Source organism: Semicossyphus pulcher, unplaced genomic scaffold (assembly GCF_022749685.1).
Source record: "Semicossyphus pulcher isolate SPU_LCO1_2020_fin unplaced genomic scaffold, fSemPul1.0.p SCAF_24, whole genome shotgun sequence".
Taxonomy (NCBI): domain Eukaryota; kingdom Metazoa; phylum Chordata; class Actinopteri; order Labriformes; family Labridae; genus Semicossyphus; species Semicossyphus pulcher.
In genome coordinates, this window is record NW_027211698.1 from 8,889,456 (window position 1) to 8,905,477 (window position 16,022).

The window sequence follows — 16,022 nt, forward strand, 5'->3', positions numbered from 1 at the left end:
TTAATTTGTATCTTTAAATTGCACTTTTTCCACTCTTCATATTTTCTGCACATTACATCCCTGAAGCAACACTTCAGCCAACATATATGAGGCTTTTTGTTGTTGTTTATCCACATAAAAATGGACAAAGATTTAAAATCCGACTCCGGGTATCGTATCAGCCGTGTGTACAATATTTGATGATTGCCCGGATCAACCAAATATACCAGTTTAACCTCTGCTCGTTCTCATGAAATCTATTCCACAGCCACTCTTTGCAGGCCCCGTGCCAGAGACTAAATATAGGTCATTCCCATGTTGGATCTATGGATTAAGCCCACACACGCTTCCATTATGTGATGGCATTACCGCAAACAGACAGTAAACAGTCTGACAGCCCCCCCCTCCCCCAACCTGCTGTGGCTCCGGCATCGCGCTCTGTGGAACCCCTCCCCCGTGTCTCCTCTCATTCTCGCCTTTATTAAGGGGCTGACACCCACCATCCACCCAGCTTCCTGCGCACAGGAGAAACCATTCATGCAGCCGGGGAGATAAATACCGAGCTGCATGTGAGCAATGAAGATTATTCCTCCAGATTATATGGCTGTTTTTTAAGAAATCCTCGAGAGTCTCACGCGAGCGCACTTAAGAGATTTATTTGCAAACATGTTCATTCAACCCCCCCCCCCTCTTCAGTCATCCACTCATATTTATCAGTAAGTGATTTCAGACTGTGATCCCTGCTTTACTCCCATTCACAGATTGGATATGAGCACATCTGTGAATGAGCAGCCATTCATTTTTTCTCTTCCCCCTCTCTCAGGCTCTTCCATTCATCCGATCACGTGCTGCCCGATTGTTTTCATTCATGTTGGCGTTTGTTTTACATTTCCAGATGTATTTGTGTAATAACATGCTCATAAATACGCCCTTTAATCCACATTCTCTCCCTGAAATATGCTTTTAAATCCTCCTCTTGGTGACGGTGAATTTAAATGTGGATTTTACTAGAATATTTTCACATGACTCAAAGCCTACGTTCATGAATTATTAGAGGAGAGCCATTATAAAAACCAGGCCGAGATCGGCACTCCGCAGTGCCCGCAGAGCCACTTTGACGCAGATTGAATCAGCAAGCCCCGAGAGTCCGAGGGGACAGCCCGCGGCCGCCGGTCTGTTTCATCACAGCTACTCGTACTGTCAACAAAACCTGACACCCGCAGATTACCAAGCCGCTGGACCACGATGCTTTCACTCTGACATCTCTCCGAGGCCTCTGATTTGTCTTTGTCCACTTGACTTTCTCTCTCAGCTGAGGAATCGGAGCTTATTTTTGTATGCTGTGGGCAGAAAAATATACTAATACAGAGCTGATTCTGACAGTTTGAGTAAAGTAATGTAGTACTGCAGTGCTGTGATGAGACAGAAGTGACAGGAGCTGCTTTTACACGAGAGCTTTTACTATGAGCTCTAATCGAATTTGTTTCAGCATCTGCAGGAGCACTTACAGTATATATCCCAGTGATGGTGTAATTGCTTTTGCTTGTATATGTCGTGCCCTCTTGTCAGGCCATGTTCTGTCCGTGAAAAATATATGGCCTTACATTGTTTGGATCAAGTCTATAGGGTATTAGATTGAAAAAAATATGCATTTGTGTCAGAGAATTTATAGCTTCTTGGCAGTGTGCACGCTGAGCGTCCCCAGAAGACCTTGGGAAATGCTTTAGGAGTAGCTCCAAAGTGACAGGTGAACTACATCCTTGATGTTACCTGGACGTCATGGAATCATTCAAACAGAAACAAATTAAGTTTTAATTAGGACTGCAACCAACTACTATTTTGATAGTGGACTAGTCATCAATTGTTGAAACTATTAATTGACTAATTGGATAATGGATGGCACAGTTAGGCTACTTAATGGCTCTTTTGTATCTATTAGCTTTATTTATTTAGTTGGAGGTTCTTTCAAGCATGTGCTATCTCACTAATCGAGCATGCTGCTGATTTTTTTACTATTGATGCAAAAGAAAAAAACATCCAATATCAACTTTTTGTCCATTTAAAACCAAGGACGGACAAAGTGCTCCTATGATAAGCAAGGTGCGCTTTACAAATCTTGAAGGCAACGCTTTTCTTGGCGCTAATCTGCTAATGTGGTGCTAATCTTGTTGAGCGCGAAATGGCTCACACCTCCGCAACAGAGCTATGGAAAACGATGTTATGTCTACGCACAGCGTGAAAAACAAGTGCAATAACGTAACCGACTATTTATCGGCAATTAAATTAGTTGGCAACTCATTTTGTTGATATTTGTCAGAAATGACGTTGCACCTCTAATTTGCAGCGTTATCGCAAAACGAGCATTCGCACTAAACACATGGCAAAAGTCTGAATTTTTCACAATGAATACAAAAAATATTTTATGTAAACAAGCCACACTTTCTGACTCAGCATGCGGAAATTGAACCTATTGGATGGAGCCCTGGGTATAATGGCCGTACTGTCGCACCATTTAGATGCGATCAGAACCCAGTGGTGAAAAAAACAGCTTTTACGATTTATTTTGGATGTTGCAAATACGGGTGTGAGACAATCAGAACAGCACATCGACATAGAAACTGTGAGTTACTGCTAATATGCACTCTTCGATATTTGTCAATTTATCGCACTTCATATCGTTATCGCGCTATTGAACAGCATAATCGCATATGGCTGAGTTTTCTTATATCATGCAGGCCTTTATGCAACAGTAGTTTTTTTTAGGTGTGAGTCAAGAATCCACTTCCTTATTGGTAGTCAATGCGAGACCGCTGAAATTCTAACTTTAAAAGAAACCGCAGTGTTATTCTGTCATCTCGTGCCTCCTGAACAGTCTTGTTGAAATACCACAGTCAAGTAGTTCAATGGTTTTAAAGAACAGTCCGGGCAACAAGCATGCATCTGTTGTCAAAGAGACCACTTCTATGAAAACCAACTTCCACGTCCAAACAATGTGGTTTTTTGTTTGCAGCACCATCTGTCAAATCTTCCTAATTTTCCCCCACATTCATGATGATGAACAGAGTATTTATGGCACCGTCACAGCTTGCTGTTTGACAGAGTCCGCCGAGCCTTCCATCACCCACCATGATCTCCCTGATAACCTTTTGCAGTGACGCCGCACGGCGCCCAAAGCCTCAGACAGATTATTCCTGTTAATGCTGCTGCGCTGCAAGGCTTTGTTGTATTCCCTGAATTGCTTAGTTCTCGCTTTGTAACCTTAGATTATCTTTTCATTCGGCGTCACAGATCGGAGGTAGCAATTCAACAAAAAGAACAATTATGTCTAAGTTTGGAGACATATTTCAAGCTATTTGTTCTAATTGTTAATCGTGATACGCAGAAGATATCCTGCAGATTCTTCTCATCTTGTTCTCTCCACATTGATTTAGTCCTTCCAGGGTTGTAGTGCAGGCGATACTGGCTGCTTCCACATCCTCAAAAGGCTGCAGTGGATCACTTTAGAACACCCACAGGTCCTATCGGTTTAGCCGAGGCGGCTGCACATGGGAGTAGGGATGCGGTAGTATCGATTCCTGACACTGATTTTCAATAACCCATCACTTCTTTTGACGTATACCAAACAAAAGCCGTAATAGGTCAGACATTTTCTTAATTTTTGTAGTGGTTGAAAACATTTGAGTGAGAAAGACAATCAAGTGACTGCTTCATTATTGTAATTGTGTCTTATTGTAATTGATCCAGGCACTGTAGAGGAGTTATCTTGCCACGGGTGTGATCATTTCCAAAGCTTGGGATGAGTGTGTCGATGGATTCTCAGCCACTCGCAGTAAAACACGTAGTTGTCTTTTCAATATTATCGACGGGTCGTTTTCTAATTCATGTTCAAATGACGGCCATTTTCCTGTGCCCTGACTCTCAGGGTGGGAGGTTTAACTGCTGTTGCTAAAAGGATAAGGTCGTTCTGCTGTGTTCAAGACTCTGACAAATTATTATTTAAGCACGTCACGATTAGCGACCACATAGAAAGTTAATAGGGAAAATCTGGAGGGACATCAGGCATTTGATGTCCCGGAAACGTCTATCGTTAGCATTTAACCAATGTCACACTATTACCGTTTAAAAGTTTTAGAGGAAAGGCTCAAATCATTTTGCCATCCTCTTGTTATATTCGTGTCTTTGGTTCATGGAAACAGTTGTGGGCACTTGCTGATTATTTATTAATTTTAAGGACATTTTTTTGATGTACTCTGACATTTAAATAAACGCTGGTTATGAAACAGACTGAAATTAATTCTGATTACTCTATATGAGCTACAAAAGCAAACCAGACCATCAGCAACAAGATTGATTATTTCTATATGTTTATTTTTAATGCCTGAAACTGCTGGTGGGGGGGTAGGTGTCAGATGAAGCAATTAACTGCACGCTGCCTTTGTTTACATTTTCCAGGGCAACAACTTAAAGTGAGTGATACATGTGACTGTTAAAGAAAGCAGGGTGAGATTGTTTGTTAAAAAACACCACTTAAGCATGTACAGGATAAAATCAGCAAGAGATAAGAGGTATGGTTTTGTCCACAGGGGGCGCCAAAATCAACACGAACCGAAAGTTCCTCACAGGAGCTTTAACATCACTTCCCCTAAACCCGCAATACCTCCAAACAACCGATGACGAGCCGTTTCGGGGGGTCAGTATTTTAATGAGTGACTTGCTCTCTTCCTGTTTTAGCGTAACAATAAGCAGCTTTCAAGTCGCGACTGGCATTCATGAGGACAGCTAAAGCCGCTTTCCCACTGGTCGAAAAACCTGCTAACACCCGGCTTTTTTGCTTAGTGGGAAAGGTTACAATCAGCATTCAGACCCGGGTCAAATGACTCTGCAGTAGACTCGGCTCCGATCGCCATTGATAGGAACACAAAACCCGTGTCGACACGCTCATCTCCATTCCCTTTCCAGCACGTTGCTATGCTCCGTCGGTAACTTCTGCGACTCCTCGTCATCTCAGCTACAAACTCCGCCCGTCTCCGTCCGAGCAGCACTCGAACATCGTTCCAAATTTGTCGGCGGCGAGTTCGATAAACAGACTTAGATTAAATGCAGACATTCTCATTGATACGTCCGTCAATGAACGAACTTGAGTGTCGCGGTGATTGACATATGACCTCTGGGTTACCACCTCGGCCCTTCGTGCCGCCACTGATGATATTGTTTCCCCCGGGGATAAAGTCTCCCTCCTGGATTAGAGAGCTGGCATCCGAGCTAAACAGCTCTTAGTACAAGTGAATGTTCCCGCGGGAGGAGAGGAAGGGATCACATTTCCCTAGAATGGAAGGCAAAAACATAAGCTGAAAGAAGGTCAATTCTGCTATTTTTTCCACATTTATAATCTTCGCCCGGCAGTGTCAAGTTAAGTAAATTACCGTGTATTTCACCCCCTAAAATACGCAGACATTTGTTGTAAACTTTACGTTAAAATTCAAGGTTGAACACCAGATTGAGCAGCTTGTAAGGGGAGCTTTCTTCTCCGCGCAAGGCCACACTCCATCCCAAAATGCCGTCTTTCTGCTGACCTTGTGATGTAAAGTCAAAGAGGACAGGATAACAGCTCATCAGAGATTGTGTCGGGGTCAGAGAGCGGCCGGGGTGAGTTGATTTGATGACAATTAGCCGTGGAAAGCTGGTGACGCTCCCCGCTGAGCGTTTTGACAGAGACGAGCGGCAGGGACACACCGAGGGGGGATGTCACTGCAACCCTTCAAGCAGCATAACACCAACCAACAGCTTCCCTGCAGCTGGGAGCTTAGCTCGCATCAGTGTCACTCACTCGCACACACACACCTTATAAAATACACACACACACACTCTGGGGCTATTAGGCCAGGGCAAGAAGCACAGGCTGCAATTTTAAATGATTTCACTGGGATACTCTTGGCAGCGGTTTCTCCAAATGAGGGCTATCAGGATTCCCGTATGCCACCATCCCACAATCGCTGTCAGATACAAGCAGTTAGAAGTGTGTGTGTGTGTGTGTGTGTGTGTGTGTTAGACTCGAGGCACGGCATTTTAATCGCGCTTTCTGATCAATGTGTACGTGTCCGCGCTGCATTTAAGCGCCCCCGCCAGCGCACCTTTGAGCTGCATTGTCTTAATTATTGATAGTGGAAATAGAATCTAATGAAATTTCCAGCATGTTGAAACTGGAACTCCTCTCACTGCACACGCTCACACTGATTCCTATTTGCTCAATAATTCAGGTTTCCTCAGAGTGTGCAAAAGTAACAGTCAAAGAAATGTGGCTGTGCTTTGATGAGATAATGGAGCAGAAGAGGTTTCCCACAGTGTTTAAAGTCATCTGTCCTCCCCGCTCGGTGTTTAGCTGTAACTCACACTGGATTTACTACATATTGGAGAGTAGCTTAAAACATTAGCTTAAAAGTAATTCAGAGGGACTTCTGTTTTTTTTATACACTAAATGGAAACTTGATGGAAGTAGTTGCTACTTACTTTGATTTTACACACAAAGACATGATGCCTTATCAAAGATTAAAGGCCCTGCAAAGCCACGCAGGAGTTGTGAGCTACATGGCTAATTTAGACCTGCTCCTATTGGTGTTGTGCTAAGGCTACAGTTTGCTTATAGGGGGGGTATTATGCTGATTTCAAGCGCTCATATTTCACTCTGTGATACCTGTGGAGTAGCTTAGCATAATATACAGTTAAAAAAACTCAGCCTTTCAGAAACCCCGCCCCTACAAGCCCACTTTCCTCTGATTGGTCAGCTCCCTGTGACATCACAAAGTGCAGTGTGAAGGAAAAAACTGTGTGAAACCTGGCGTTCACAGCAGACTGAGCTGAGAAGCCTGGGGATTACTCCAACATACTTTTACCTACAGATTTGAAACTACATGGCTAGTTTAGACCTGCTCTGGTTGGTGTTGTGCTAAGCTACGAGGCTACAGTGTACTTGTAAGCATAAGTATAAAAGTTATAACATTTCCTACAGCAATACCAACAGCAAGTATTGATCCTGGAAGTATTCATCTTGCGGGACCTTCATGGCTCCATATCTACTCTCTGAAAGAGATATGTAAAGGTGGAGTTTTAATTAAATAATCTGCAGTTAATTTTCAAGATTGTCTGATCTAACAACATTAAAAACCTGGAAAATGTCCTACAGATCCTCTCACTAAGTCACATAACCTCACATCTGAGAACGAGGGTTGTAAAAGCCGACACCACGTGTCGATAGTTCCGAAAGGTACCGAAGCTTTGAAAAAATAAAACACATCTATGATCAGTTTGCAACACAAATCTGCCGTGAGCAAGAGAGAGAGCAGCTGTGGTCAAGCGACATAGACAGGAAGTAAAGAGAGCGAGCACCGTTAATGTAAATAAAACAGTCAAACAGAGTTTTATGTTCTGATTGCTTCACAGCGGTTAGTCTCTAAACAACAAACCAACACGTCTACACCTACAACTGGCTGAAGTCGCGCTTCATCCTGCCGACTGTGCATCTCTCTGCTTCGCCCTCCGTCAAACCTGAGCCTTACAGCCACGACACAGCGGACTGTTCTTATTCACCGAACAGCAAATGAAGAAGTTTTGTTTTAGGTCCCTTTGACGTCTCATAAAACTGCAAAAGTCATGAGAGCAGAGCAGAGAGACAGGCATGTTGTCATTTGGTCCCGACCTGCGGACTATTGGCTGCCCAGCGACGGACGCCCTGAAACGTCCCAAACACAGCAGAATGATAAGAACAACAGAAACACAGACGGAGGGCAGATCCTCTGCAGACACCATCTCACACTTTATGGATTATGAGTGATGATTAACAGGGAATATTTTAATATGCAAAACCCTGCTCATTAAGCCTTTCATTAGTATTAACAGTATGTCAAATGAGCTGTACGTGTTAGGTGACTTTTTCCGTAGCAGCACTGTGTGCAGGTGGGAAATAAAAAGATTACCTCATTTTTAATTTTTGACATTCTCGTGTAAAAGGATGTTTTATTCATTTTTAAAATATTGTGTTGCTGATGTTTTCATATTCACCGGCTGAAGGGTAAAAGCTTGTGTCTGCTAAATCTCAGTCAGAGAAGTGAACGTTCTGTACCAGCTGGATTCAACACGTCTAGTTCAGAGCCAATTATGGTCCAATTTACACCTGAGTGATACCTGAAAGCTCGAGGAAGGTCAGGGACACTCAGAATGTCCAAAGTTAAAACATTCGTATTCTGCTGTTTAAACATGAACTTGTTTTCTTTTCTTATTCAAGGTCTGAAAAACAAATTTTTTTGCATCTTTTGGTTTTCTTAACCAGTCGTCATTTTCTGCAAATAAAAGACATATTTTATTTGGAAGCAGAAGAAATGTTTTGAACAATAACCTATAAATAGTAGAACCAGAGAAAAACACATTTTTGCAGTGGTCTCTTGTGTTTTTCTGGGGCTGTAAGTCGTTGATTTTACATGCAATGAAATGATGCATTATTAAAGAAGGCCCTGCAAAGCCACGCAGGAGTTATGAGCTATATATCACTGATTTTGACCTACTCTGGTTGGTGTCGTGCTGAGCTATGAAGTACTTATAAGAATGAGTGAAACCGATGGACTCTTTGAGGACCTTGGGGGCTCCAAATCTTAAACGCTTTGAAAGAGGCCACCTTGAGTTTACTTAGGTAGAGCTTCCACCAGCAGTCACGTTCATTATCAATTAAACTGCGGAAAATCATGTGGAATAAATTTGCCATCTAAGCTGCTCTCCCTGGTAGCTAGTGTGTACTACTAAAGGAAGGTATGCAACTGTTTTAAAATGTGGACACTGGCATTTCATTAAAAAGGATGTTTTCATATTCACCAACTAAAAGGTAAAAGCTTTCTTCTGCTAAATCTCAGTCCAAGAAGTGAACGTTCTGTAGCAGCTGGATTCGGTGACACGTCTACGCTAGTTTAGAGCTAATTATGGTCCAATTAGCAACTTACACCTGAGTGATACTTGAAACCTCAAGGAAGGTCAAGGACACTCAGAAGGAACAATAACACTTAAAGTACAGCAGTGAAAACTTTAGGGGGAGAAATATTTCTGCATACATGTGCCTATATGCTAATTAAAGTGGTAAATGTAACGGCAAAGTGTTTTAAGATCGACCCATTACACCTTAGGCTATCATTTAGCCATTTAAGATTTTCGCCCTCGTCTGCATTTAAAATACCCCCCAAACTAAAACCAACACACCCCGGCTTTATATCAATTCAGCAGCTTGAAACGAAAGCGGGAGGAAAACGAGAGGCGAGAGCATCACCTTCGCCGCAGAGGAGCAGCGAGCTCTCAGGCTGAAAATGAGCTCGAACTGACACAACCTTTTATAGAGCGCAATTAATATAACTTCAGGAAAAGAACGGGGAGGTAAAGGGTGAGTGAACCGAGGGGAACACGGAGGTAATTTCATTGATGTGTGTTCTTCCCGGTGTGTGTGTGTGTGTGTAAGGTGTTGGGCCTGTATTGGATACCTCTGTGTCATGACGGCACCACATTGTGTGAACAGTTGGTAAGTGTTGTATTGGTGCGATATTAGCCTGTCCTCGAGTGAACCTTGAGCTGACGTCAAACAATGAGGCTGAATTCTGTCCAAAAGTCAAGGTGAAAGACGCAAGAAGGCGTAAAAAGTCACTTTTTTTTGGTTAGTTTTACGGAATTTCAGTTTTTCTCTGGATGAGCAGCCATGTTTTTGTTTTTATTTCATGACTAATGTCTTATGTTTGGCCCAGTTATCCAAGTAGAAACCCAACCTGGTGTGAACTGACTTTGTGCTTTTGTAAATCTTTTAAGTTTACCTTGACGGAAACGCTTTATATTAAGGTCCTTGTAATAAGCGTTAGTTAACAGGTAATATAATCCTCATAAGTCTGTATATGATGCTTATTAAAGTTATAATCTTGGAGATCTCAGTTTCGTTCTTTGGCGGCACCTATGGCGATTATCGGTAATTGCGGGAGCACACTTCCCAGACTTCTCCAAACAGTGCCGCATGTGTGACGTCCACGGTTTGCTCCGGTTGTAACTCTTAATTTTCCTCGCTGACGGCCGCGTTCCTTTTAGACTGTTTGCCTTCATCTGAGTGTCGAGTTTGTTTCTTCTTCTTTGGATTTTCACTTATTTTTGAAGTAGTCGAGTTTTGTTCGGTAGATTACTGTTTACTCGCAACACTTGCAGAGACCAGAAAAGCAGCCGCTTAGCTCCGCCTACCCTCTCTGGCAGACCAACCACTGCTGGCTGATGGAAAACGCGTCACTAACTGGGCGCTGTTTGTGATTTTTTTCCATAAAGTTGCCACAGACACCCAGTCTGTAATACTGCAAATGCAAAGGCTTTCATCAGTGGGCCATAGACATATGTTTAAATTAAAATCTTCAAGATTATTACTTTAATAAGTGCATATTAAATGATTTATAAACCTCAGTAAGTCACTGTTCTCGCTTTAGATCCAGTAGCTGCAAAAAAAGCATAATTAACTGTTAATCAGCTCGTAGTTCATTGCTAATTACTGCATAGTAAAGTATATATTAAGCTTAGTAAAGGCATAATAGGTAAATAAGACTAAATGCATAAGTTTGTAATGCTAGTAATGCAGTTTCTTATTATTGCTTATAAATGTCTTATAATCTGACAATAAACATGATTATTAACACATGTAGTCTGATTAACATATACTTAATGTTAATAAGCATCTTACATGGACTTATAAGGGTCTTATTACCTATTAACTAAGGCTTATTACAAGGACTTCCAGTCATACCAGTGTTTTGGTGTTCTAAACCATTAAAGAGCCCCCCCGCTCACTGTTGGCATATTCCGTGTACGCACGCTGCGCGGTCATCCTGCCCGAGCCATCTGTGAAGCAGCAGATTACCAGGTAGCCCTATTAATCCAGGTAGGCCACGCCGCGTCGGGGAGGAAATGAAGCCGAGTGGAAAATGTTTAAATCGATAAGACCCACGTTTCCACTCCGGCTTAAGGCTTATTGCTTGACTTTGACACACCGGCCTGCAGCTCAGTAGGCTTATCAGACTGTTATATATAAGATTCTGGGATTTTGTGATGTTTATGTGAAGGTGAATGTGAGTTGATGAAAGGCAGAAAGTTTGAGATTGTTTCCTTGTCTCGCAAAAGTGCAAGTCAGCACTCTCCTCTCCTCAGCGTCCTCGGAGGATTAGAGACCAGGACGGGAAAGATTGTTTCTGTTTTAGCCCATCCATCCGTGAACGTACGTCTGAGTTTGGGAAGCAGAGCGCTGAGTCAGGCTCTTTTTTTTTTACAGACAGAGGATTTGTTTTTCCAAAGACGAGGAAAAGATGGCACCTGATGTATCACACTCCGGATGCTTTGCTTGTGTTTTGCTCTGCATGAATATTCAGGTCAGAGATGTTCTGACTAAAGCTTTTTTAAGTGTCTTTCAAAGGTGCATCCTCTCGTTACGCTGCAGCATGTAAACCAGCTCCGGCGCCTGCTTATTAGATTTAGTTGGACAGAGAACATTCTGCTAATTACTGCTGCCGGCAGCCTGTATATGAACCGGTTGTGTGCGCATAGATCCGTGAACCTCGTTAGTGTTTATGTGCGTGCTTTCGCGTGAGGCTGAGAAATGTAAATGTTATTTCTTGTGTGTTTGTGTTTGACCCTCCACAGAGGAAGGATATGCAGGGAAGCAGACAGGCAGAAATTTGCATCGGCTGTGGCACCGGGGACGCGTTTGATGTATCCGCTTTAAACACGTCGGGTGGCCTTCCTGGGCTGCGATGTCATTTCTCAGGGAGGGAGAAAGAAGGGATTGTGAGGGGAGCTGGCAGAAGGGTGGATTTAATAACGGCGAAGGAGGGAGAGAGTGATGGACAGACAAGGACATGGAGAGTAAAAAGCTGGAGGAGATATAGAGGAAGATAGTAACGGGTAATGGGAAAATGGAGGGGGAAAAGCAAGGAAATAACGCCTATTAACAGATTTATCTCCCCTCATTCTGTCGTGCCTCGTCACACACTTATGTTCCTATCTGACAGTAATGGAAAAACTAAACGAGCGCGCTCCGACTCGACTCGGCACAACAAGACGATGTTGTCGCTTCTGCATTCGGATGCAGGTTTAAAGAGCAAATAGACACAAGGCAAAGTGGATGTTAACACAGAGGACACACACACACTTCTGCGCACACAAACACTCAACACAGTAGTCATGACCTAAACGCACACACACAGTTGGGACCACATGCACGACCGTCTCCAGTTCTCTCTCGTTTGAATTCAAATGAATTTGCATGACATTTGGTTGTGTTAGCTGCAGTGTGTGTCATGAAAATTAACCAAAACAATGATTAACTCTTTGATGAACAAACATATTTATCTACTTTTGATGCACATTTAATACCGGCAGCATCCATCTCCCTCGTTATCACCTTCACACACACACACATGCATGCACACACATACCAATCAAGCCCCCTCTCATTCTTATATTGCAAACAAGTCCAACCATTATACTTTCTTGAACATAATACTTAGCTCCTATGAATTATAAATGCCTATGGTTTCCAGGCGGCTTATTTTTAGAGTGCAAACACACACACACACACACACACACACACACACACAGATTGCTTTACAAAGCTGGGGTTACGGCTCCTCCTGAGGCATGCAGAGGTTACACTGAGCTCATGAATTAGCTTTACGTTAGCTGAATCTGACCCCTGATGCTGCTGCATGTTGATGGTTAAGGTGTAGAAAAAGCCCTACTTAACTTTTTTTTCGAAGCGGTTAAACTTTACGAGCTTGAAAATAGGGATGCACGATATTATCGGCATGTTATCGGTATCTGCAGATAATGGCTTGAAAATGACGTATCGGCATCTGCAAATATGGCAATTTACTGCCCATATTTTCTGATAAAACAGCACTTTAATTATGCCTAAATGCTTGATGATTCCCTAAAAAAGCTTGTCGTAATGCTACAACATTAACTCTGCATGAGTGTGTGTGAGAAGTTATCAACAAATAAAGACTAAAAAGTCACAGAAACTCGAGCCAATGAATAGAAGTTAAACTTTCTCAACTCTTAACTAGCTAACATTTTGCATTTTCCCGGACTTAACAACATCAAACACGGCGAAAATACACTCCCAGCCAAAGCCGACGCTAACAAAGTGTAACATAAACATCAGTGAGAAACTAACTTACATATTCATGGACGTACGCACGATAAAAAGAGTCTGTCGGCGATCACTGATGTCTCCGTAGTAGGTGCAGTAAACAAGTCCGGGCATGTCTGTTTTAGGGGGGGATGCTGCATTCAGGTGCGCTCAGAAACAGGAGCGATCAGACACGTGACCTTTTGTACAACGCCTCTTCTGTGAAGCGTGAAGAAGGATGCAAGATGTCTGCGGTATGGCAGTTTTTGGCCACTACAATAAGAGTAGGCATGATATCAACTCTACTACAGGGGAGACTTGATGGTTGGAAAATATCGGCAAGAAAATCAAATATCGTGCATCCCTTCATAAATTGTAACATTTAAAGAAGAAAACGTCCCTATTGTGAGAGGGAATCTTCTCCCACTTTCCTCCGTAATCCCACAGCAGAGAGATGATTTCATTTATTTTGAGGAACATCCCGCAGTCGCTTTGAGCTGAGGACAAATGAAACTAATATCCAACTTGGCACAGGAAGTTTTGCTCTCCTCGGCGCTCACTTGTTTCCATGGAGACGGACATGATCGTTTTAATTTGCAAACAAAAGTGGGTTTCAAAAACTGGGATGCTCGTCACCGTCGTTGCCGCTTAATGAGACACAAGTTACACTTTTACATCGGCAAATTGCTCGCAGATGGAGCGTTCAGCGAGGGTGGAGGAGTCAGGGACTATTTAATTAGATAGTAAATTAAGAATTAGTAAAAGAAATAAGGGTTAATCATATGCTTTGTTTCCTCTCTTCCTCCAATGAGCCCCTCTACTGTGTACAGACAGTATGCTATGCTCAGAGACACCTCCAGCTGCAGCTTCTTTTGCATGTTGTCCACATGTGGGGAAGGCGTGATACGTCTTGCCCCCCTTCCCTCTACTCCCTCTGACTGAAATTAATGGCTCCATCCACTCCCGCTGACACTGATGTACTATTAGGGGCAGGTTACTGCTTAGCCCAGCGGAATCAGGGCTCCCCCATACATAAATCAAACCCCAGTGTGGTGAAGCGGCCGGTTTGTACCGCCGCCGCACAATCGAATAGTATACGAGAATATTACCAACGACTGGAATTCTGCAGTTGATTGCGTAAGTCTGCTTATATGCAGGTGCAGACACTTCTGAGTGGAGTCAGTGTGCAGCAGTGTCCCGTCCCCCTCCTCCCCTAGAAAAGAAACGCTGTGGGCCGGGTGCCTGCTGGGCGAGCTATAAATAGCCTCCTGGTGACAGCAGGACTTAAAGCCTAATGTGAGCGAGAGCATCTTCCAGAGATGTCCACGTTCATTATTTAAAACTTAATCTACATTTCATTTTCTACACCAGTAACCCTTGGCACGGCTCCTCTCCGTCCCATCCAGCCAACGCCTGCAACCAGAGAAGCCTCCGTTTTCTGTATTTTAATCAAAGGCAAGATGCTTGGAATAAACATCCCTGTTAACCTCTTGTGTGCTTTTTGATTCATTAGGAACGTTTAGACATGAGGCATTAGCAGCGAGCATTCAATTTACCTCCCACTGTGGAGCCGGCGGCAGCAATACAGGTTTAAGAACTGAGACCAATTAATTTATTTCCACATTGAAAGACGAGTCTGGTTGCTTTATTTCGTCCTGCAGAACATCCGGTATGGAAGTAAGTTATCTAGAGGTGAATGGGTGTTTGTACTGTATTTGACTGTACTGAACCGTGCAGTCCCCAGCAGCAGCAGCACTGTCCAGATTTATGAAATCATTCAGCCCCAGAGGCTTTCCTCTCAGCGGACCTCTTGACCTTTTCACCCTAATTTCTCCGCCTGACCTCTCCCTGCACTGCTTTATCTGGACTAAGATGTTTGAATGTCAAAGAGTGCTAATGGAAAGCTCCGGGGTCAAACTGTCTAAAAACCCTTGTTACTTTAACTCTCTGAGAAGTTTTACCATTTTGTTTTGCATGGAGAATAATCAAGTTATGCATTTTAAATAAGCCGAGCTCGCCTGGTGAGATTGATGGGGCCCATAATTTCAGGGTTCTGTAAGTGATTGCAGGCAGCCGTGTACCAAACCCATCAAACGCCAAACATGAAAGTTTATTACCCACTCCTAATCTTGATTTAATTTCCTGTCGGTTAGGTTCGAACTTCCTGTGCGCCACCCATATCATCCCCGTGAAGAACGAGGAGGGCGTGGTCATGATGTTCATCCTCAACTTCGATTACATCCTGGACGAGGGCAGCAGCGACTCGCTGGAGAGACTCAACCACACGTCGCCGTCCAAAGCTGAACAACGTGAGTAGAGATGGGCAGGAGGGATGGATGTAGCACAAAGATAAGGCATTTGAAGCTTTTCCCCTCATCCTGGCCTTCTTTGTGCTGCCATGCAGTATTTAAAAAGATGTAGTTGTATAGATCTCAAATGTGATGTGTGTAGCAGTTGAATAAAGTCGTCGTCTCAGGATAAGATTAAAAGGACAAGGACGATGAGAAGAAGTGATTGTAATGTAACAGCCAGTTCTGACCTTTTACTTGTAACCTTTTCCAACATCCACGTCAGTTTGTGCCTTTATCCAACCCCCCGCTGTGTCTTCAGAACTTCACATCACCGCATTATTAATGTTACACACTCTGCTAGATGCTATTATGGATACATTCGTGTAGTTCCTTGCCTTAAGCCAGAACATTAACATGTAATGATCTCCAGCTTCTGCTTTTACTTCTACTTATCCTGTTAGGAACACGTACAGTATCCCAAAAGCAATTTAAGGAAAACCATTTTTATCAGATGAAGCCCCAGCTAGCTCCCAGATTAACTGGTGTCAATGAGGCGGTGACTGCGAGGTAAGCTA

General features: G+C 43.1%; 1 protein-coding gene across 1 annotated transcript in view; it reads left to right on the forward strand.

Annotated features, from left to right (window-relative positions):
• LOC138603722 (voltage-gated inwardly rectifying potassium channel KCNH7-like) overlaps positions 1–16,022 on the forward strand; it is an 85,687-nt gene that overhangs the window by 17,083 nt on the left and 52,582 nt on the right. Inside the window, exon 3 of the mRNA XM_069675618.1 lies at positions 15,310–15,465. Within this exon, the coding sequence (XP_069531719.1) occupies positions 15,310–15,465 (156 nt within the window). The remainder of the gene's footprint in view (positions 1–15,309; positions 15,466–16,022) is intronic.